Here is a 23,166-nt window from a genome sequence, read left to right as displayed (position 1 = left end):
GACACTGCACCAAGAAAAATCACAGATATCATATCACAATGCAAGTGTTGAAGATACCTCAAAATATCATTTACACCATCACTACTTTGAACAGCTGCAAAATCATGTTATTAAGTACTAACAAAGAAACGCATTGCTATATTACAACAAACTAGTGTAGTTTAACAGTTTGAAAGCTAGATTTCAACATTATGATATATTTGGGATGTTGACTTACGCATTTATTTTATGAATTTAAAAATACTATTTTGAGGATCCAGAGCTTCAGACTACTAAAGGGTCCACAACACACACACACAAAAAAAGGGTAATAAGGTCATAACCACAAGTTTCAAATGAAATAGAGAACGGAAAATAGCAGCAAACATCATGATTAAGCATTGTTTGTGAAATGAGTTACATACATATATCTACTCATAAACGGTGATACAAAATAGGGCATCTCTTATGGACTGCAGATCAAAATAATTTAAAAGGCAGTGTCTAAACCTATCTTTGTACAAACATACCATTACACTTTTATTTTTGCCAGAAGTATGACCTACTTCTCCCTAATAAGAGGTATGGTAAGGTAAGGTATTCTAGACATCCTGTAGAAATACTTTTGCATTTAGCATTTAAGAAGACCTCATTTTCTCCTCCTTCCTGCCTCAAATAATGAGCACACCAACTTCAAGCCAGTTAGATGGTTTCCAAGAGAAGCACTTGTTAAGAAAGGCAGAGGTAAAACAGACACAGAGCTCGGTCCTCACTGGGATCATCCTGCAGCTGAACCACACTATGAGGAAAAATAACCCTCAATTTGTTGAAGGCCCTGTTAGTCAAGTTTTCTATTACTTACAGGTGAAATGTTCCTATCAGATGAAGGAACTACTATGGAGAGAGCGATCAATTAAGACCTCTTTGAGAGGTAATACCTGAGCCTCATACAAGAGGAGATAGCCATATAAGATCTAGAAGAGCATTCCAGGCAGCAAGAGCCAGTAAAAGAATAAAGTAGATGACATCAGAGAGGTGGTTAAGAGCCAGACCAGATAGGACCTAAGTCATAAGGAGCTTCCGACACTTCCCATGGACTGCCACAAGCAGGTGACTATCCCTCTCATAATACAACATTCCCCAAGTTAGTACAAAAGATAAAGAAGGGAGACACCTCATTAAAAACCTTGGCTTTAACAAGAGTTAGGAACAAAGCATTACAGTGTATTCACATCACTCTGACAAGTCAACAAGTGTACAATGATTGGTAAAGAGACATAGGGGAAAAAATGTGTTTGCTATATTGACCCTTTTCCAGATTTTTACCACATATATTTCTTTTTAAAAAAATAAAGCTTTTGTTGACTTAAAACAGAAAACAAATTTAACAGTCTAACAATTTAAAAAATGACCTTGAAAGTGGGCGAAGAGAATATAGGATATTCCTTACAATACGTTTATAACATTTTTATAAGTCTGAAATTCTATTTAAGAAGATACTAAAAAACATAAGCCAAAATACACCTTACACTGACCTTACTTATTTGAAACTATTAGTAGTATGCTGACCCACTTCTCATTTGGAGTTATCTTCAATAAACCCCATTTTGCTTTACTTAAAAAGATAAATGCAGCAAGCAGTTGCTGAAACCAAGATAATTTCTTCCCTTGCAACATGATTATACTAGCCCTTAAAACAGAAACTGCAGAATTTTTAGAACTACTGCTTTAGTAAATTCTTGCCTTTCCACTCCTTAGAACTACAGATTAAGCCATTCCTAACGTTAAAACACTCTTAATATAGAAACTTCCCAAATTCTTTACTACTGAATTAAACATTTAAATAAACTCAGCAGGCATCCTGAAAAAGCTTATGGTTCTCTAAATATGGTAAACTTTCAAAAGTTAATTGTGCAATTATGAATTAAATTTTTAGTAACAAGAAACAAAGCATTAATAAGCTAAATGTAAATAAACACAGGAATGAAGTAGAAGCCCACCCCACAAGAGCGAAATGCTGCTATGATGGCAAACATTAAGCAATATAAATTATCATTTAAAACATCTGCTAAAACGAAGATCCCAAGTGATGGTCTATTATCTCTTCAGTAATTCCTCTCAGTAGAACTTAAGTTTGTGTAATGAGAAGATACTAGGGGGAAGGGAGGGGAAGAAGTGGCAGGGCCTTATATACAGGCAGCTGAAAAGTAATACTAGATGGTTAGAAGAGGCAGAAGCAGATTATCTTACAGTGCACTACACCAAAGGCTGAAATTCCCCAACTCTTACTTCATAGCAGCAACTGGAATAGCAAAACTTTTCAAAAGAAAGGGTGAAGAATAGAGTAAAAAAGATGAATTCAGCAATTAACAGAAGAATATTTTGAGCCCAAAATGTGGAAACCAACACTAAGTTCCGAATGACAGTTGAGAAATATTCAGCAAACATCTCTGATCTCCAAGTTAAGAACTACTGAGTTTTTTCAAAATTCAGATTACTTGTTGCCATCTACTGGGAGAAGGGCACAAATGCTTTTGGATCTGGGAAGGAGGGGCAGAGATAGGTCAAATTTTCTCTGGAGACTAAGCAAGTTTTCTCTACGTAGGTAGAAGAAATGAAAATATCTGCTTCATAAAGACAAAAAAAGGAAGCTGCCTAACTGTCTTGTAGAAAAACAGGCACTCTTGCCTACTATAGCAGTAAAATGCACACTTCACAAATATGGCCTATACAAATAGCCTTCACAGGTATTAAACCATAACCTTGCACTAATAGCATCTCTGCTATCTCCACATAAGGAAGAATCAAATTAATTCAGACTGCAGTCAGCAAATCTACAGGAACACACTAGAAACAAAAGCTACTGAAGAAAGGTAAATATGGTTACCAGACCCCTGAATATTATTCTTTATTTTCCCTTCAACCACCATCTAGCCTCACTTGCTATTTTTAAAGTCCTGTTGTGCATGCTTTCATAAAAATGGAAGGGATAATAAACAGTCTACTATGACATCAACCAGAATTAAAATATTTAACTTGATTAAACTGGGTAATATTAATTTGCATTTTTAAAAGTGCGTACTTAGATCACAATTCAATTTTGTTTTAAACATTTTTTTACAAATACACTAGATGCTAAGCAAAAAGTTGTTCCCATAAATAAGACTGAGAAATTACTGTGTGACTCACAAAAAATCATGTATTAATTATCAAACAATACTCAAAATTTAAAAAATAAATTTCTGAATAAACAGTTGAATGTGTTAAGGTGAAATGATTGTCAGCTTCCTCTAAAGCAAGCATGTCAAACTCAAAGGCTAACACGGGTCAAATAAACAAGGTTTAAGTTTATGTGGGCCGAAAAAAAAAACCCAAAAGCTTCAATTTTCATAGAAACGTACGTTTAGTTAGAGACATGCTGAATACAAAGGGCTGAAATAAATGAGTAATCCTTAACATAAAATAGAACATTTTAAGAAAAATAATATTCTTGAACATTAATTTACCAGACACTGAATAACTGCACAAATTAATAAGCATAAAGCAAGTAAACCTATTTTTCTTGTTCTCTGAAAGTGAATTATTTCCTATTTCTCACACCAAACAAGTCAGTACAAGACTAATGACATGGCAATCAGCTGCTAAAATATTCGCTGCTAGTATTAGTGGAGAGAAATGGTGCACCTGTGTGTAAGGCGCGTAAGGGAAATGAATGCAACACGATTATAGTAATCAGTCATTAGCAAAAGTTGTAGTTTGTTATTAATAACTATGTATAACAGGATATTGTAAAAATTAAGTTATGAAATTTTTATTAAATACCACGTGCGGGCGCGCACGTACAGTGCGATTGAAACTTCATGGCCCATGCACAGAAGTCGGTTTTCGGCTCTCAAAAGAAATTTCAATCATTGTACTGTTGATACTTGGCTCTTTTGACTAATGAGTTTGCCGACCACTGCCCTAGCTGGTTTGGCTCTGTGGATAGAGCATCAGCCTTTCCAGGATCCCAGGTTCGATTCCAGTGCACATATAGGTTGTGGCTTGATCCCCAGCCCTGGTCAGGGCACATGCGGAAGGCAACCAATCCATGTATCTCTCTCACACTGATGTTTCTCTCCGTCTCTCCCCCTCCTTTCCACTCTCTCTAAAAAAATCAATGGAAAAATATTATCTGGGGAGGATTAACAACAAAAAACGAAAAACAGAAAAAATTTCTGTGACTAACCTGAGGAGCAATAGGATTCATTAGACACTTAACCAACTCCTGCTTACTGAGCAAAACTACTTTAACTATTACACAGGAAAAGTGAATAAGAAGTTTAACCTCCACTGCTCATATGGCCCCAAAACTTACAAAAAACCTTATCTGCAGTCCAAAAAGGGAAGCAGTGCATGAAAAGATAAATAAGATCTAAAAGCACTTTTTTTTCAGTTCATTTACAAATTAAATATATTTATACCTTTTTTCATGTCTTTGCTTATTCAGGAATCAACAATAAATTTAACCTGTCTGTTAAATCTAATTTCTTAATCTCTCATTTAAGGAACTCAATAATCTCAGCCCACATATCTTATTACTTCATCAATATGGACCTTTACTCCAGAGAGCCTGTGTATCTTACCATTATACCCTCAACACAATTACATCTTTAAGCTCCCATTCTTCTATAGCTACCCAAACAATCAGGACCAGTTCAAGTCCCTCCTCTCCCCATGAAGCATTCCTCAGAAACTTCAACCCAGGATTGAATCTCTCTCTAAACTTCTGAGTAGCCACTGTGTAAAACTCAACTTTGTACTTCTGTTATATGTTGTGTTCTACTGTCATTAATTTGAATTCATCTTCAATAAAGTACATTTTAATATAACAGATCTCATTTTATGTCTCTTATTTCTTCTCAGGGTAGACCTTTTATAGAACCAGAAATACACACAAGTTGCTGATGAAATCTCTGTATAGTGAAGGCGCTTCCAACAATTCAGTAAAGCCAAACAAAACTCATACCCTAATTCATCTGTTTTTTAATTTAAATTCTCATTATCAGGTTTTCTAAATGCAGAAAGCTTGCATTTAGAATACCTACAGAATACTTCTCTATATATAGTTATCAAGTAAGTACATGATTATGAAGTAAATGAAACATTAACAGAACTCAAGAGGACAAGAACTAGGTCGTAAGTCCCCTTTGTTTTCCTCCCAACACAGTCATGGTGCACAGTAAGCACTTAATATGTATTTAATCTACTAATAAACTAAGTCCCAAAAGCTAAATCTGGGGTAACCAAGTTACTAAAATAGTCTAGTGCAGTGGTCGGCAAACTCATTAGTCAACAGAGCCAAATATCAACAGTACAATGATTGAAATTTCTTTTCAGAGCCAAATTTTTTAAACTTATTCTTCTAACGCCACTTCTTCAAAATAGGCTTGCCCAGGTCGTGGTATTTTGTGAAAGAGCCACACTCAAGGGGCCAAAGAGTCGCATGTGGCTCGAGAGCCGCAGTTTGCCGACCACAGGTCTAGTGCTTTAACAATCCCGAAGTAGCTGATTTTAATGAGCCTAATTCTGACAGATTTAGATGCTAGGATCCAACCTTGGCTACCAAACCTTGAAAACCTAAAATAACAAAGTTGACAGTAAACTAAGGCAAATGATGCTAATATTATATCCCAATATAGTTTCTCAATGTGTCACCAAAACAAAGTCTGCCACTTATCACATACAATGAGCTTATGTTAGGAGCCCTGTGCCAGCCACCGTGGGGATAGATAGAAGAATGAAACCTCTACCCCAAGAAGCCAAAGATCTAGTAGAGAAAATGTAAACAATTATTAATAAGACAAACTGTGGATGACCTAAGTGGAACAAATAAAATGTCATTGAAGGGAGAAGAGTGAGGAGTAAAAATTTTACAGAAGCTACTGGAAAAAATGTGTATCATGTAGCAATTAGAGATATAAGATGGTGGAGGGGTTTTAATCCAGACAATCAATCAAAACCAGGTGTGCTGCAGTTCAGCGAGGAACAAGCAGCTCAATCTGACTGCATGCAGCCAAGGTGCAAACCAGACAGAATTACCAAATACTGGGGCCATAACAGAAGTTGCAGCATTTTCATATATTTACTATTTACTATATAAGGCAACTACAAGCACTTGATTTTCAATAAATTTTTTTAAAGGAGGTGGGGGGAGGCCCTCCATATGATCTCCATGAACCTGCTCTCTAAGGACACAAGCATCTTAAATTACAACTCAACAGTGAATTTTAGATGGGCTATCTGTAAAAACTCACTTTGGGTTTCTTCCAAGTCATCACACATGTTTACCAGTAGAAGGACTTCAAAATGAGTTAATTTGACCTAAAGAAGATGACAAAGGTGGATCTATTTATTCAGAATGCCGCCCACATGTGGCATGAGTAATAGTTTTGAAGTCAGGGTAGAAAATTCAGTGGTTATGACAGCCAACAAGTTGATAACATACAAATTGAAATGTTGTTAATTTCAAGTCTTGAAGACTTGTTGATAGACCATTCAGCTTATAAATAGCCTTCAAAATCCTGTATGGGTAATGACATCATATTTATAAAAATAAATATGGAACAAAGAAAATAAACTGAAATGCTGTATAAAACTCAATTTTATATTTAATAAATATTCACATTGCATCAAAATAAATTTAGGTCCCCAATGTCAAATTTAAATGATCAGCTATTATATGTAAAAAATAGACAATATAAAATGGCTTGCCCTAATTTTTTTAATATGTATGATTTAAAGCAACTTGCATTCTCTAAAATATATACCAATAGATTAAAAATAAAACTCCCGAAGACTTTTTAGCATGAACAATAATCCAAAGTATTTATCAAAACAAATAGGACATTAAGTCATTACAATATATTTTCACTTACACTATCATTTTATTCTCACAATGATTACTCCTTCAATAAACATTTAAGGAATTTGTATTATGAGTCAGGCACTGAAAGGAATTCATAATTGGCTATGGAATACTTTTGTATACTCAAATATTTTTAATGTATGTTTGATGATGATGGTCAATATTGCAATTGAACCAGTGGAGGAAGGGCCGTGTATTCCAATCCATCTTTGTAACCTAATTTTCTAAATATAGTGTTTAGCACATAAATGACAATAATTCTAGGTTAGGTGGCAATAAACCACATTTTTCAGATTAGGCACTTGAAACTCACAAATGTTAATTATTTGCCCAAGGACACAAAGATAAAAAAGACACAATCAGGTCTGGAACCCACTCCCTTGAACAGTGCTGTTCAGTAAAGAAAGAACCGAGTAGCAGCTTGTTTACTCTAGGCTACGAAAATGGCTTTTTAAATCAAGCATACTAGTAACCATAAAATTGTCTATGTCCAAAAGCTTGTGCACATTCAAGGCAAAACAGGTAAGTCTGAATAACAGACAAGTTCCTTTTTCACTTACACTATCATTTTATTCTCACAATGATTACTCCTTCAATAAACATTTAAAGAATTTTTCTTCTGTCCAATCCAACTTAATGAAACTATAAAACCCACAACTAAAATCTAAAAGGCCTGAGATAAACTATTAAGCATCTGAGACATGTATCAGTTTAGGTTGCCAACCTTTCGGACCTCACAGACCACCGGTTGGTGACCGCTGAGAAACAACTTCTTTTCCCCATAACCTGAAACTATCAATAAATTAGGATATTAGACTTAATTAAAGAACTGCATTTAAAAAAATTAATTTAATGGGATAACATTGGTTAATAACATTATATAAGTTTCAGGTGTACTAGAGAACTGCATTTTAAAATCATAAAATCTAGGACATTAGCCAAATTAAATTTTACTTAAATCAAAATCAAGAGACTGGTTCAGCAGCAAGCCCCCAATATGTACAGAGTAAACTAGTAGACCAGGTAGAGATTATAAAGAATAATGGCTAAGGTTTTATGCTTTTGAAAAATCTATAACAACTATTTGAACTATACATAAGCACTATAAAAAATACACAAACATGAAGCTATTACATGTTAATGTTAAGAACTACAAACACCAAAATTATATAACATCCTATAAATTGTATTTATTGTATATTATCCACCAAATTCTTATTCCAGCACTCTATCTAGGCACTCTGATGTCACAGTAGTCAGGAATATGTGAAGAGGCTGTGATCACTAAACCAAACAGCACCCTGAGGAATCTGTTAGGACCAAGATCCTTTCTAAGCAGGAAGACTGACTACCTAGTAGGCAAGGCCAGGCTAACATTATTAGTTTGGAGTGGAAAGGAAAATAGGTATTATTTTCAATTGGGTTTATGAGTGCCCCTTCCTGAAGAACATGGTAACATTTTACCCTCAGGAAGCCTATAATCCAGGCATGGAAACAAAAGCAACATGCTTAGAAACCCACACCTGAAACCTATTATGTTCATGTTGACCAATGTCACCCCAATTACTTTAATTAAAAAACAAAAACTAGAAAAAGCAACACACCAACAAATTTAGCACTATGGTTACAGAAAACCGGAGAACCAAGCAACGCTTAGAGAGATGGAGTTACATTTATTATTATTATTATTATTATTATTATTATTATGCGAGGGCCCAGGGGAAAATGTCTCTCAAATTCTAGACCCCAACATGGGGGAACTTTCCCTATTTATATGTTTTTACCTTGTCTCCCAAATATGGGGTGTGTCCAGCCCCCTTTCCAAGTTCTTAAAGAGCCCCTATGTGCTGGGGCCTTGAGACCTCAACCAAAGGCCTGGCCTGGTGCCAGCACTGATAACTTCATCCCAGGAAGGTTTAATGGCCTCTCTGAAGTGGGAGTAGTCTTAGTATTTTCCTTATTATTTAAGCAAGCAAGCATTTACAGAAGCCAAATAGCAGGGTTAAAATTCAAACAGCAGTTTTTATATAAGATGGATGCTTCACTATAATCCCAAAATAAAGCATACCTAGACAACCAAGAAATAAAACAAAAAGTTTTAAGAAAGGGATTTGAAGGGTGAGTTGAAATGAACCTGAAATAATTTAAATGAGGGAAAAGTGCAGGTCAGGCTGGCAGTAGCAAGAGCTTGAGCGAAGGTGAGAAGCAACAAGCTGGTCACATTTTAAACTTGAGTCCATCTAATTACATCAGCAAACAGAAGAAAAAATAAAAGCAATTGTTATCACATTTGCTCAAAAAGATTCCCACCCATCCATTTAAAATTAAAACAAAAATACAAAACCTCCCTAGACACTCTATAAAAAAAAAAGATTGAGATTTAGAAATGTTCCTTAATTGTAGTCTCTATTAGAAAGTTTCAGAAGAGCCACAAACCAAGAGTAGGTACATATTTTGTCAATAATTAAAATGTAAAAAATGACAAGTGCTGGTGAGGATGTGGAGAACATGGAACTCTAGTGCAGTTGGTGGTAATGCAGACTGGTGTAACCACTGTGGAAAGCAGCATGGAGTTACCTCAAAAACTTAAAAACTGCCTTATGACCCAGCAATTCCACTTCTGAGAGTGTATCCAGAGAAACCCAAACCACTAATTCAAAATACATAGACATTGCAGCATTACAATAACCAAGATTTGGAAGCAGCCCAAGTACCCCTCAGTAGAAAGATGAGTAAATAAAAAAAGCTGTGGTACATTTACACAATGGACTACTACTCTGCCAGAAAAAAGGGAAATCTTACCTTTTCTGACACCATGGATTGCCCTGGAGAGTACTATGCTAAGTAAAATATACCAGTCAGAGAAAGACAAGTACCATATGATTTCACTTATATGTGAATCTAATGAACAAAATAAACTAACAAACAAAACAGAAACTGACAGCTGTCAGAGGGGGGATTTGGGGAGCAGGTTGAAAATGATGAAGGGATTAAGAAAGAAAAATAAAAATTCCGACACAAAAAAATAACAACAAAAATGTAAAGAAATTTGTCTGAAATTTTTCTAAATAGAGTTAACAAATTTATATGGTAGGCTGTATGGTGATAAATTACCTAGCATGTTGATGCAAAATGAAAATTATTTTGATAGAAACTGGGTACAAGTTCCACCATCAATTTAGCAGCAATTTAAAATTATAAAGTGCTGTAACTTCTTATCTTCAAACTACCATCAACCTCCCCCAAGAAACCCAACCACTGATAAGAAACTTTTACTCTTTTCATTTTCTATTGATTTTGTAGACAAGGAGAGGCAGGGGAAAGAGGGGGCTCCTGAATGGGGGTTGACCCTGACACCTTTTGGTGTACAGGAGGATATGCCAAACAACTGAACCACACTGGCCAGGGCAGAAACTATTGTTTTTCTTAATGACCTCAAAATAGCTAATGTAATTTTCTTAAAATAATATCTTACACTTATTTAACTGTTTGTCGTTTTTCACAGCCATTATATTCACTGAGTCTCACAACCACCCAGCAAGGTACCCTGTTTTACAGATAAAGTACTGTAGACCAGATAAGGTAAGTGAATAGCTCAAGGTCACACAAGTACCTACTGTTAAGGTATGAATTCCTAAACCAGTATGTGTCTCTGTTAGGATGATGTCTTTAAAATAGGGTAATAAAACCTTATGGAGATAACATAAATCCAGTAATCTAAAAATTAGAAGGGAATGGTAAACATTACTTCAAATTTACTTTGGGAGAAAACATTGATTTTACCCTGGCCTAGCATCCCATTAAAAAATATAATTATTTTAATTTAGCACCTTCTAGAACTCTGTCAAAAGTATTTTAAAACTTTTAGAAAGTAAATGAAAAACTAAAATAAAAAGTCTGTTTATGGACACAAACTAAATAGTAAATGTCAGCTGAGCAGATTAGCCACTCAAACTCCTGAAAAACTGGGGAGCAAATGGAAAAAATGATAATCTTAATTACAGTTATTTAATTCTTATAGATACTGGCACATTCATAGAAAGGCAGCTATGGAAAAAGCCCACAAACCCCAATCATGTCAATATGCTCTCTTAAGCATAAAATAAAATAAAAAAACTCCCTAAACAATCTCACAGATATAAAAGCCACATTAATTCAATATTCCTGGGGCTGCATACAGAGCAGGGGGTTTCAAAAAAAATTAGAAACTGTTTATTTCAACATTCACACTTAAAATTAATCTCCTTGCATGATATAAATATTAAAATAAATAAGATTCACTAACACCCTTTGTAATTTATTGTCTCTAAACCTCTGATAATTCCACTCCTCAACCCTGTGTCCCTTCTCCAAGCCCCTATCCCCGGTGTACATGCGACACACAGGCCTCATATATAGGCCTCTTGCCTTTTTCTCTAACAACTAGGACCTTTGTTCCAAGACTCGGTTTTTCACCCCAGTCAATAGCTCTTTCAACTTTCTATCCCGTATACATTTTTTGTTTTTCTTTTTAGAGAGGAGATTCTGTGCCTCAACAGGTCTTTAAAAAATGAAATGTGAAAAATATCTAAAGAGACTGGAAAGGACTTGAAAGTTACAGGCACCACTAAAGGGCCTACAAAACAGAGTAAAGCCCGGGGATCGGGTGATTTGGCAGCCCAGGCGGAATCAGGAACGCCAACTAGGGAGACAGACACCAGGGGCGCAACTGGAAGTCCACTCAGGACGATTCACTGCTTATTAAACGTCCCCCCCCCCCCCCCCACCACCACCAAGCACACACGGATGTTTACACACTGATACAGTCCCTCCTCCAATTAACTAACGAGGCAATTAAACTGCACCCACCGCCAGGCACGCTGCTTAAGCTAAACCTCCGCCAGACAAAACGGCCTTATCGCAAACAAATCTGGGAAGGTTTAGGAGCAGCCCCTTCCGTCCCCCCTCACCACACAGGGGTACCCGACTCCCTCCCGCCCCTCCGCAGGGGTTTCAATGTCTACCTCATCTTCCCCCGATTGGCGTGCGTTTTTAAATCGTCATTAGTTTCTCCAAGAAATTTAGGTTTTCCCTTATTCAGAGGAAGGGAGCGACCCGGAGGCCAGATTTGGGGTTTTACAACCTTCGTTACTTGAACTCCCCTCTAACTTGTTTCTGAGCTAGAAACCCTCTCGCTGTAGAGAGGGGCGGAGGAGAAAGAGGTGAACTGAATGGACAAACGTTATAATACGTTTTATGTAACCCATATATAAATAAATTAATCGCCTGAGTCGCTCTGAATGCTAATACGAATAGTGACAATTGGTCCCTCTCCCCGCCCCCCCCCCCCAAACCCTGGACCCCCTCCCCTCAATTCCCATACTGGTCTTTTTACAAGGATGCTCCACTCCTCTCAGGCAAGTTTCGGGGCCTCTTTTCATGCCCGCCCCCCCTCCCCCCCACCTCCCCCCCCCGCATGCCCAGGCCCGTCTCGTCGTCAACCTCCCTCAGCTTCAACTTCCCACGACTAAACTGCCCAGCGCAGACCCCGTCTACGTCCTCGCCCGCCCTCAACCGTCCCCCTTGGCAGCAACCCCCTTACTGCGGTCTAAAGTCACTCGGGCCTTTCCCTCCTCTGACCCTCGCTTGCCACAACTGTTGTCACTCGAGCTGCTCCCTAGTTTCCATTTCCGGGACGTCCCTGGCCCTGGAGCCTCCTCTCTCCCGGTTTCCGGGCCCCCATCCCATTTCCGGGGAACCCTCACGGTCTTCACACCCCCCACCTGCACTTCCGGCCCCCCACTTTCTCTCTTCCTAGACGCCCTCCAAGCTCCAAAGCCCACTTCCGGCCCCCCGACCCCCTCCGGGCTCCAACAACCGCACGCCTCACCCCGGTTCCGTCAAGGGCCCTCGTCATTGCGGGGTACTGGAGGGGGGAACCCAGCGACCGCCGCCGCCCCCCCCCCCCAGCTCCCGCCCAGTCCAGGTTCCTCCGGCCGCGGTCTCCCTCGAGCGCCTCGCCAGTCAACCCCCCCAGCCCGGTCCTTCCGCGGCCCTGCCGCCGCCAGGAGCAGGCCGAGCGGGGGCCGATTCGCGGCGATGACACAACCGGGCTTCCTGGGACTTTCTGTTCCAGCTCCTCCCCACCGTCACCTCCCCCCAGCCCCTCGGTACATCCCCCTCCCCCCAGGCCTGACCCCACCGCTCGCAACTGCGCCCCAGTTACCTAGTTGGGCCCCAAAGTCTCCGGTCCGGACTCGGTGGCGCGGCAGTAACTTCCACTCGCTCCCCCACCCCCCCAGACAGCGGCAGCGGCGGTGGCGGCTCCTCGGGTCCCTTCAATTATCAGCTGAGCCGCAGCACCGCGGCGGCGTGCGCCTCCGCCTGCGCCGCCTCCCTCCCCGCCCGTTCCAACACCCTCAGGGAACTACTTTGCCCTCCGACTGCGCTGACGGGCTGGTCCGCGGGACCGGCCCCGCTCCCTACTCGCGGCCCATCACATCGCCCCTCCCTACCCTAACGCCCGGATCAACTTCCCAGCGGCCTGCGGTCTCCTCCCGATCCCTTCGAGGGACCAGGAAGGGAAATGTGAAGCTTCACTCGATATCCCTCCGCCGGGGTCACCCCCGCCCCTCCGTGGTAGCAGGAACTAATTCCCTTTCGGGTCACCGGAGGCCCGAGGTGGAAAGTTCACCGGTCAGAGTGCCTGGAGACCCTTGGAAAAGGGAACATCACCTCAAGTTACAAACCCCCTGCCAGCTCAAAAGAAGATTTCGATTTAAAGTAGGGCTTTGGCCTCATGACCCCAACTAAACCCCGCCTCTTCCTGGTTGTCCTAGCGACGACGGTGGCGTCCCAAGATGGCGTCGTGGCTGCCGGAGACTCTGTTCGAAATTGTAGGACAAGGCCCAGCGCCGAGCAAAGACTACTACCAGATGTTGATCACCCGATCCCAGGCAAGTGCGAACCGCGGTTTACCCTCTCGACTGACTAACTACCTGCCCGCGCCGGTGGAGGCCGGAACGCCCGCCGCGCTGGGCCGAGAGTGGCTGGGGCCCGCCGGAAGCGCCCGGTCCCAGCTCCCAGCCGGCAGATTTCCCTCGTCACCTCGGCCTCCTCTGTCGGCCCGGCGGCCCGCCGGTCCCTTCCCAATCCCGGCCCAGCTCGTCCCAGGCGAGCTTTCTTTGCCTCCCCACAGCGCCGCCCTCTCCCTTCCTGCGACCGAGGGTTCCTACCCGTAGAGTTCTCTCCGCGCGAAGAGAAAAACAGGCGTCCCGGGCTTTGCGTGCCGCCTCACCTCAGCGTGGGAAGGAGGGAAAGAAAGACTCATCCAAGTGTCCCAAGGAGGAGCCGGCAGGGGAGGGGGAAAGGGGACGATCTCTTTCCCCGGGTAGCACTTAATCCTGGGGGATTTTTTAAAAATCTCCTTGTGGTCTTTACGTGTACCACGGTCCCATCGTAACTTCCTTATTTCTGGTAGGAACTGATCCTGACGAGCGCTGCCCTTACCTTTTGGGAGCCTTACTATTCCATTGAACGTGCAGGGGGTGGTACAAAAATGTTTCCGCGGCTCCGCGCGTCAGCCCCACCCATAATGACATCTGCTCCACAACAATAAGACCCAGGATTATATTATCGCTGTAGTAAAGTAACCCTCGGCCTGTTTTTATGTCTCCTTGAGCTACTGAAGGTGGCTTCTGGGTGACTGATTATGCCCATGAAATGAAGGACTTGAACTGGGCCTCCCCACTCCACACGTTTCTGATTCCTGGCTGAGCTTACGCCTGTCCCCGAGATAGATATTCCCGCACCTTGCACTATAATAGATGGTATTCCTATAAAATGAAATTTAGAACTCTGTATTTGTTTGGGTGTAGATAGTGAGTATTTCATCAGTTTTTCCATGAGCCCTTAAATAAATTAGGCAGAGAATGTGTTTTTTTTTTATAGCTTCAAAAGTACCTTTTAAAATATTAGTAATACATATTTTGCTTTTTTAATCTAGAATTTATAAATATTTCAGGCATAATATTAATATTCCCACGTGATGACAGCCTGCCAAAGTTAAATTTTTAGTTAAATCTTTTTTAGGAATTTTTACACATGTAATTGGAATTTCTTAATTTTTGAAATTTACTTTTTTGTGCAGTTTTTAAGAATGACTATTTTCCATTCGCTTTAAGATATATGATCCTAACAGTTCTTATCTTTCTAACATGAGTGATTGGAACCAATAATATCTTCTTACCCTATTCCTACTTCATTTTTTATTTTAATCTGCCTTAAGAATGTTCTAATTTTTATTTTATTGTCTTTCCCATAATATGTCCTCTTAAAATTTTTTTTTGAGTAATTCTTTTCCTCAGTGGTCTGGTATTACAAGTGTACTATACTCTAACATTGTAAGCCTCAGCAAGTTGAATACTTGTCTACCGTTTTGTTTTAGGAAATGAACCATAGGAGTGGTCCTGACATTAGTTTTCCCTAAGAATGCTTCTGTTGTTGATGTTCTTCAGACTTTGCTTTCTCCTCTAATTTGGGCCCATTTCTTCCTTTACTCTGTTTTATGAAATCTGTCCCTCCCCACCCCAGTATTCTTAAACTTTTTTCTTTCTCATTTATTTTAGGCCCTATTCTTTCTGTGAGTGCTTATATATAAAATTCTTTTCAGGGATGATCCATTTTCTTTTTTAAGCAAATTGAATATATTTACTACAGTTCTACCAGTGAGAGTTAACCTCAAATCTGATTAATTCACTGTCTTTATAAAGTAAAATTCGTTGTAAAAAATAGTAAGCCAAAACAAGTTTTTTTAGACAACTGTCTTGAGAATATGCTATTTTCTAACCGCAAAGTAATTTTTCTAAGTCTCGACACAGGAAACCAAACATCCACTAAGAGGTAGTCTGACATAAATAAATTCTAAAAGACTAGAATTAAAATGTGTTTTATAAGATGGACTATTTTCTGGTGTAAATTTCTAAAACTTACTCTTGTACATTTTTCATCCCCCTTTTTTTCTGCCTTTATTCCCCCAAATGTTGTGTTTTATCCAAAATATGCACTAGGTGTAGATGGATACTTCTTTCACTTAGATTCCCTTTTTCATACATCTTTTACTGCTTCTATTTTTATTGGCTTTAAATCCAAATAGTTGCACATATGACATGGATTTGAAGGCATACCACCATTGGCAAAGTGTAGAATATAAACTGTACACAAATATTTCCTTTGCCTTCTTGCTTACACAGTAACATTTAAAACTTTTTTAAGGCTTACAGAGGCATTCCCAGTTAACAACTTGATGCCATGTTTTTGTTTGGGTTCTGTTTTGTTTTGTTTTTAACAAGGGACTTTATAGAATGCAACTTGAGGTCAAATCTGATCTTTATAATGATGATCTGAAGGTTTAAAAAAATCAGTGCACTGCTTTCTAAATCAAAGATCCAATTATTCTTACTCTAGTTTATATATATATATATATATATATATATATGTATGTGTATGTATATATATGTATGTGTGTGTATATATATGTATGTGTATATATATATATATATATATATATATATATAAAACCAGATATATATTTGGATTTTTTTTTTAAACTAGTACTTCATAAAAGTTAAGGCTGGGAAGAATCTTGAATTTCATTTAGGCCAGGGATATTACACACTTAGCTTCTTAAGAAATTCTTAAGTTGTGTTCCTGGATGAAGAGTCTTTCCTTAATTTTTATCAGCAACTTGGCATTTACTATGGGGGATGCAAAAATATAAGAAGATTCCTGCCTTCCAAGAATTTATTAATCATTCAACACATATGTATTAAACACCTTTTATATATAGGCTAGGTACTGTTCTAGATACTGAGAAACATCAGTGAACTAAACAAAGGACCTCCTCTCATGAAGGTTATAATACAGTGGGGATAATATAGTTAGTCATTTGATTTATATAAACACTTAAACAGATTAACTTTTGTATCTTTTTTTTTTTTTAAGTCCAAAGGAAAATTGCCAAGTTCGTGAATAGCACAGCCATTTTAAAATCTGTGAGTCCAGAGGAAGCAAAAATCATTTTAGAGTGGGTGGTCCAGGAGGTTCCTATTATAAGTTTTTTGCTCTTGAAAGTCTGTCTTCTTTGTGCTCTCAAAATGGAAGTGTAATCAGAGTTAGTGGCTTAGGTTTTAATGTGACAAATACTGAAAACTGCTAGAAATAGTACCCATACCCTAAGTAGATGAGAATTGTCAGATGTGGCCTCCTGCAGCTAGTAACCCAGGTGGTTGTCCCAAGAGCAACATCATGTTCTCTGCAGCAGCTAAAAGAAGAAAGAATTGGATAGTAGATTAGTCTTATTTTATCTATCTTTCTAAAGCCTACTCAAAACTTTAAAAACATACCTGAAGCTAATGTCATCTGAAAAAAAATCCAAAAGCTCACTCCCCCAAAATATTTTTGGCATGCTTTAGAGTTGTAACACTGACAAACTGAGGTTGAATGTGAGCCTGTGACAACAAACTGTTATCTCAGTGACTCCTGAAAAGGGAATTAAAGAAAACTGGACTTGGTGACTGTTGTTTGAGAGACTTTGCAACAAAGTCATTTGCCATTTCAAGCCACTGACCAATTTTAAAGATTTAAAATTTAAGAACAGTCTAATGAAAATGTTATTACCTGGACATGTTGACCCAGAAAATCCATTTCTAGGATTTTATATCCAAAAATGCTTTCATATGTGTACAAGGATATGTGAGCAAGAATGTTCACCAAAGTAAAATAATTGTAAAAACATCTTTTCTACAGAAAAATATGCAACCTTTTAAAGTGATGTGATGGATCTCTGATTATTCAGTCAAACAAGTAAAATTATAACCAAGAAAAGCAAGTTGCTGGATTAAACATCATATGATCCTGTTTAAAAAACAACTACAGTTTTATTTTGTTTAAAATAAATGTTAGAGGGAAAAGCTGGAGTGATTCACTCTTAGGGATTGCTTTCACTTTCTTCATTGCATATTTCTGAAAGATCTGAATTTTTCCACAGTGAGCATTTATTTTTATAATCAGAGAAAAGCAATAAAAAGTTAAAATGGTTAACTTTTACTCAGACAGGTTGCCCTACTTTGTGCAAAAGTTTCACCAGCACCACCTCCCACATTAAATGATGGGTAGCATTAATAATTTGTCACCAGATATCCTGCTGTGGTTTTGTTTTGGGGGGGAGGGTAGTTGGGGTGTAAATAATTCTAATTCTACAAATTTAGAGGGGGTGCAAAATGAGTTATTGGTTACTTGGGAAATTTTAAGGAGATGTTAGTGTCTAGAAACTTCTGACCTTTCATTTTTGCTTTTTTCATTTTTAATGTAGGTAATAATTATTTTTGAGAAACTAAAGGATCGCCTTCTCTTGCCTTGTTGGTTGTAAGATAATACTAATGAGCTACGAAAAGATGTGGAGTGTAAAACAAGGCAAAGGTAGTATACTGAATAGATTTATTTGCCCTCCAATAAAGCTTAGAGAACAGAATGTCTCAAGTAAATTGAAATCATACTAAGTAGACACCAGACTGCAGATTTTGAGAGCTGGGTGGGATGCAGTCAATTTGTTAATGTGATGGTGTTTTCCCAGGGAACCCAGGAAACCCTAAATTATGCTCTGTTGTGGGCCTGTCCCCCACATAAGGTCCTCAGAGTCAAATACATGGAGAAAATAAAACTTACTCTTTCCTTGTCTCTAATGGAACCCTCCCTCTGTTGGAAATGAATGTTTCTGCAGACTTAAGAGCTACCTCAGACTTTAAAGCTACCTCACCCATTCTGCCCAATGGCCACCAGCCATAGCACACCTGCTTCTTTTAAAGCCCCAAGTCACCAGAATACTATACTTGCTTTCATGTATTTTACCCTTCCATTTTTTATGGCTTGACTTACCCTACGCTTTTTCACCTGTCTTTCTCCCCCAGCCCCTTGTTTTTCCCTCTATCATTAAAAGATAGGGTTTCCCCTTCTTCACTGCATTTTAGAACTTTCAACCCCCCCCTGCTCAAGGAAGGTTTTGGTTTTCCCTGCTGCTCTTTCTGACAGCAGCACCTGCTGTAAACACCCTTCCCTGCCCTACAGGTTTGGCCAGGTGTTTATCCCTCTTCATTACTCTTCTATTCCTCATACCTGACACACTTCAGAAAAATAATTCCCAATCTGTGACTCTCCAGGATGTGCCCCATTAGAGTTGTTAAAAAAATTTTTTTTAATCCAAAATTTCAATTCCTTTTAAATTTTTCAAGTGGCATGTGGCACTTTTTGGAGGAGAGGGGTAAAATACAAATAATGTGATTAAACTCTTAAAAGTAACAATAGTCTGTACTTTACCATTTTATCAACTAGTCATCAAGTGGCTCTTAAGTCCCATTTCAAAATTACACGACGACTCCACATAGCTCTAGTATCATCTATTTCCAGGTAAACCATTCATTCAGCACCCATTCAATCTAGGCAGTTAATTTGGGTTCACCCTGCATTGACACAGATTTACCTCCTAATTATATGGGGCAGTAGAGCACTTAATTGGGAGTCACTGAGTCATGGATCCTTTTAGTCCTCCTGCTAGTCTGCAAGCTCTTGACCTGGGGCAAGGCACTTAATTTGTCTGGGCCCAGTTGCCTCATCAACATAATAAGGTTACTAGTCCAAGAGATCACTAAGGTATATTCCATCTCTAAAATGCTATTTCACATGAAAGGAGTGTTTTACCTGGGAGAAAGCCCTGGATTTTTTTTTTTTTTTTGATTTTTTTTTTAAAGAAAATTTCATTTGCATTAAAGATTCTGAATTACCAGCTAGATGCATGGCCTGGTGTAAATCTCCACCTGCCAGAGGTTCTATTTCTTCATCTCTAAAATGAACAGTTCAACCCTTGGCCACTTCACAGATTTGGTGAAAACCAAATGTATATAAAAAAGCACTCTAGCCCTGGCCAGGTGGCTCAACTCATTGAAGTATCATCCCTTACACCAAAAGGGTTGCAGGTTCAATCCCCAGTCTGGGCACATGAGTGCTCGCTCGCTCACTCTCATCAATAAACATACTTTTAAAATATTTTAAAAAACACTCTAAACCAATGTTTCTCTAAGAGATGTTTCATGATCAAATAAGTTTAGAAAATCCAAGATTAAACACAATTCTATTTGCTTCTTCCAGAATTTTTCAGAGCCTTTAAAATCCTATTGCGCAATATGAAATCTCCAAGAGGAGATTGTAGCATGGGGTTTTTCACAGGCATGTGACTACAGAACCCATTTTTCTCTGAGCGTCTCAGAAACAGATTCTGTGCAGTGCTCTTTGCAAAATACCCAGTAGTGTGCCTGGTATATGGCAGCAAATACTGAGAAATGTTTAAGGCAGGGGTCCTCATACTTTTTAAACAGGGGGCCAGTTCACTGTCCCTCAGACCGTTGGAGGGCCAGACTATAGTTAAAAAAAAAAAAAACTATGAAAAAATTCCTATGCACACTGCACATATCTTATTTTGAAGTAAAAAAACAAAACGGCAAAAACACCCGCATGTGGCCCGCGCGCCGTAGTTTGAGGACGCCTGGTTTAAGGATTTATATTGCATTGTCTTCTTCCAATGACAAATTAGTCAAACTTCACATTTCAATGAAAATGTTTGTAGTAGCTGTTAGTCATCTCACAACAATGTTATTTTATTTATTTTTACAGTCAGCTTATATTTCCACAAGAATACCTAGTGATGTTTTGATTGGGATTGTAATGAAAGGTGTAGATCCATTTGTGGTCAAATAACATCTTTATTATCAAGTTTCTAATCCACAAATATAGTATATACTTACTTTTAGAATTTTTTAGTTATTCTTTAATTTTGCTCAATGATTTCTCATAGTGTAGAAATCTTACATATATTTGTTAGATTTCTAGGTGTTTGACCTCTTTGTTCTATTTTAAATTAAATTCCTTTTTAAAGTTTTATTTTCTGTTTGTAACTAATAACAAAAACAGTTGATTTTTGTTTCTGGTAAATATCCTTTTATCTAGAACTTTTATCAAGATCTAGTGATCTTGCCAAAAGTCAGTTGCTAATTCTAATAATTATAATTCTTTTATATTTTTGGATATATTCATGTCACCTCTGAATAATGACACATATTTCTTCCTTCCTAATCCTCATGTCTTCTTTACCCTTGCCTTTTTTCATTGGCTAAGATTATCACTAAAATATTGAAAAGAAATGATGCAAGGCATTCTTTTCTTATTCCTGGACTTATGAGGAAGGCTTTTCACATTTTGCCATAAAGTATAATATTTGCTGTATGTTTATAAAAATCACATTTAACAACATTTCCTTTTACTTCAAGTTTGCTAAAAGTTTCTATTATGGATGGATAGTGAAGTTGATTTAAAAAACAAAAACAAAAAATGATCATTTAGTTAAATATTAAAATTTAAATTTGTAATTTTTCTCTGAATACTTATTCAGATCAAATATCTTGACTCCAGGACCACTACCATGCTCATCATACCTTAAATAATGCCCACCACTTTCCCATTCTGTCACTGTACACTTGGGCCCAATCATCTGGGTCACTTATTATTAGTCTCCCTATATCCAAATCCTCTCCCTCCTTTGAGTCTTATCTAAAATGCCCGTTTGACATTTCAAGTCAATGAGGAAATATAGATCCACTCAATAATTATGGTGATAGTTCACAATCAAAATTGTCACAAAATTTTAAAAATTACCTAAATCTCTCTCTCTCTCATACTATATATTGAAAAGTTTCGTATGGATTGAATAACTAAGTGCTGTATACACAGAAGGAAGTGCCATAAGAAATAAAGAATATTGTTTTAATCTGGAGGTAGATTCTATGCAAGACTCTGAATCTGGAACCCATGTACATTTAAATAAAATTTTGTTTCATAAATTATACTTAAAACACATTTAATAAATTACCTGAGAGAAAATGTTAACCACATATTTACTAGGCAAAGCATTATATACTCTGTATTAAAAAGTTATCTATATATATAAAACCCTAATATGCAAATAGAACGAACAGCAGAACAACCGAACAACCAGTCGCTATGACATGCACTGACCACCAGGGGGCATGCGCGGAACATGGCAGGTGTCGGCCATGGCAGGATGGTGGAGCAGGTGAGAGGGGCGCCAGACCAAGGTGGGGTGCCGTTCACTGTCATCAGGGTGTGCCTCTTTGCTTCCGTGCACCATAGTCCCACCCGGCACTCGCACCTACTACCGGCACTAGCCCCGCTTGCACCTGCTGCTGGTGCTGGAGCCACCACTCGCACCCACTGCCAGGGCCATCAGTGCGTGGAAGCAGTGGCAGCGGCGGGAGCGGGGCTGCCAGCAGACAGAGGACTGGGGGCTGCGGCAGGAGGGGCCAAGTGGAGGCATGGAGGATGGGCCGAGACCCGCCCCTGTGCTCACTGCAGCCTAGCGGCCCACAATTCCTTTCAAAGTGCACGAATTCATACAGTGGGCCCCTAGTTAATATATAAAGTAATAAGGTAAATAGCCTCATAGAAAAATAAGCAAAGACTATGAATAGTTACTGAAGAAATACATATGACAGCCCTGGCGGGTGTGGCTCAGTGATAGAGCATCAGCTGGCACACCAAAGGGTCGCAGATTCGATTCCTGGTCAAGGGCAGGTACCTACTTTGCAGGTTTGTTCCCCGGCCTTGGTCAAGGCACGTGCAGTATGCAACTAATCAATGTGTCGCTCTCACCTCTCTCTCTCCCTCTCTCTCTCCCTCTCCCTCCCTCCTCTCTCTCTCTCTCTTTCTCTGTCCCCCCCTCATCCCTCACTTCAACTGTCTCTTAAAAAAAAAAAAGTCAATGGAAAAAATATCCTCAGGTGAGGCTTAACCAAAAAAAAAAAAAGAAAGAAATACACATGACTAATAAGCATATGAAAAGATGATTCACCTTACTAGTGATCAAGGAAATATAGTTTAAGCCACAAGATGCACATTTTTTTTCCACTGGCAAAAACTGAAACCATCCAGGTTGACAATGCTGAGAGAGAAAGGGCTTCCTGAAGTGTTTGCTCACCAAGTCCTGGACCATGCCGACAACAAAGACTGCAGCAAGGGGATTGGACAGTGGAGCTCTGAGCCATCGGTGAGAGCATCGGAAGGTATCCTGCTCAGGTCCAAGAAGACTTCATGAGGCCTAGATGTGAGCTGAGATGAAGACGAAGAGCTAAGGACAGTCATGTGAGCCAAGGATGTGTGAGCCCAGCGCTTGTTCTGGG

At 39.0% G+C, this 23,166-nt stretch overlaps 2 protein-coding genes across 17 annotated transcripts in view; one reads left to right on the top strand and one right to left on the bottom strand.

Moving 5' to 3' along the window:
- The window catches only part of TRIP12 (thyroid hormone receptor interactor 12), a 136,664-nt gene extending 122,546 nt beyond the window's left edge, over window positions 1-14,118 (bottom strand). For 6 of the 16 annotated variants that reach the window (XM_028150798.2, XM_028150802.2, XM_028150800.2 and 3 more), the window contains exon 1: window positions 13,092-13,219. The gene's annotated coding sequence lies outside the window, so the exon portion shown is untranslated. Of the gene's footprint in view, window positions 1-12,755; window positions 12,772-13,091; window positions 13,220-14,100 lie in introns of those variants that run through there. The other 10 variants (XM_028150809.2, XM_008145073.3, XM_028150813.2 and 7 more) reach the window with 4 other exon arrangements.
- The window catches only part of FBXO36 (F-box protein 36), a 54,585-nt gene continuing 44,261 nt past the window's right edge, over window positions 12,843-23,166 (top strand). The window contains exons 1-2 of the mRNA XM_008145072.3: window positions 12,843-13,035; window positions 13,705-13,821. Of these exons, the coding sequence (XP_008143294.2) occupies window positions 13,726-13,821 (96 nt within the window). The 5' untranslated portion in view covers window positions 12,843-13,035; window positions 13,705-13,725. The remainder of the gene's footprint in view (window positions 13,036-13,704; window positions 13,822-23,166) is intronic.

The sequence above is a fragment of the Eptesicus fuscus genome, chromosome 11, assembly GCF_027574615.1.
Source record: "Eptesicus fuscus isolate TK198812 chromosome 11, DD_ASM_mEF_20220401, whole genome shotgun sequence".
NCBI lineage: Eukaryota > Metazoa > Chordata > Mammalia > Chiroptera > Vespertilionidae > Eptesicus > Eptesicus fuscus.
Note: the sequence above shows the minus strand (reverse complement) of the source record. Positions and strands in the feature narration are given on the sequence as shown.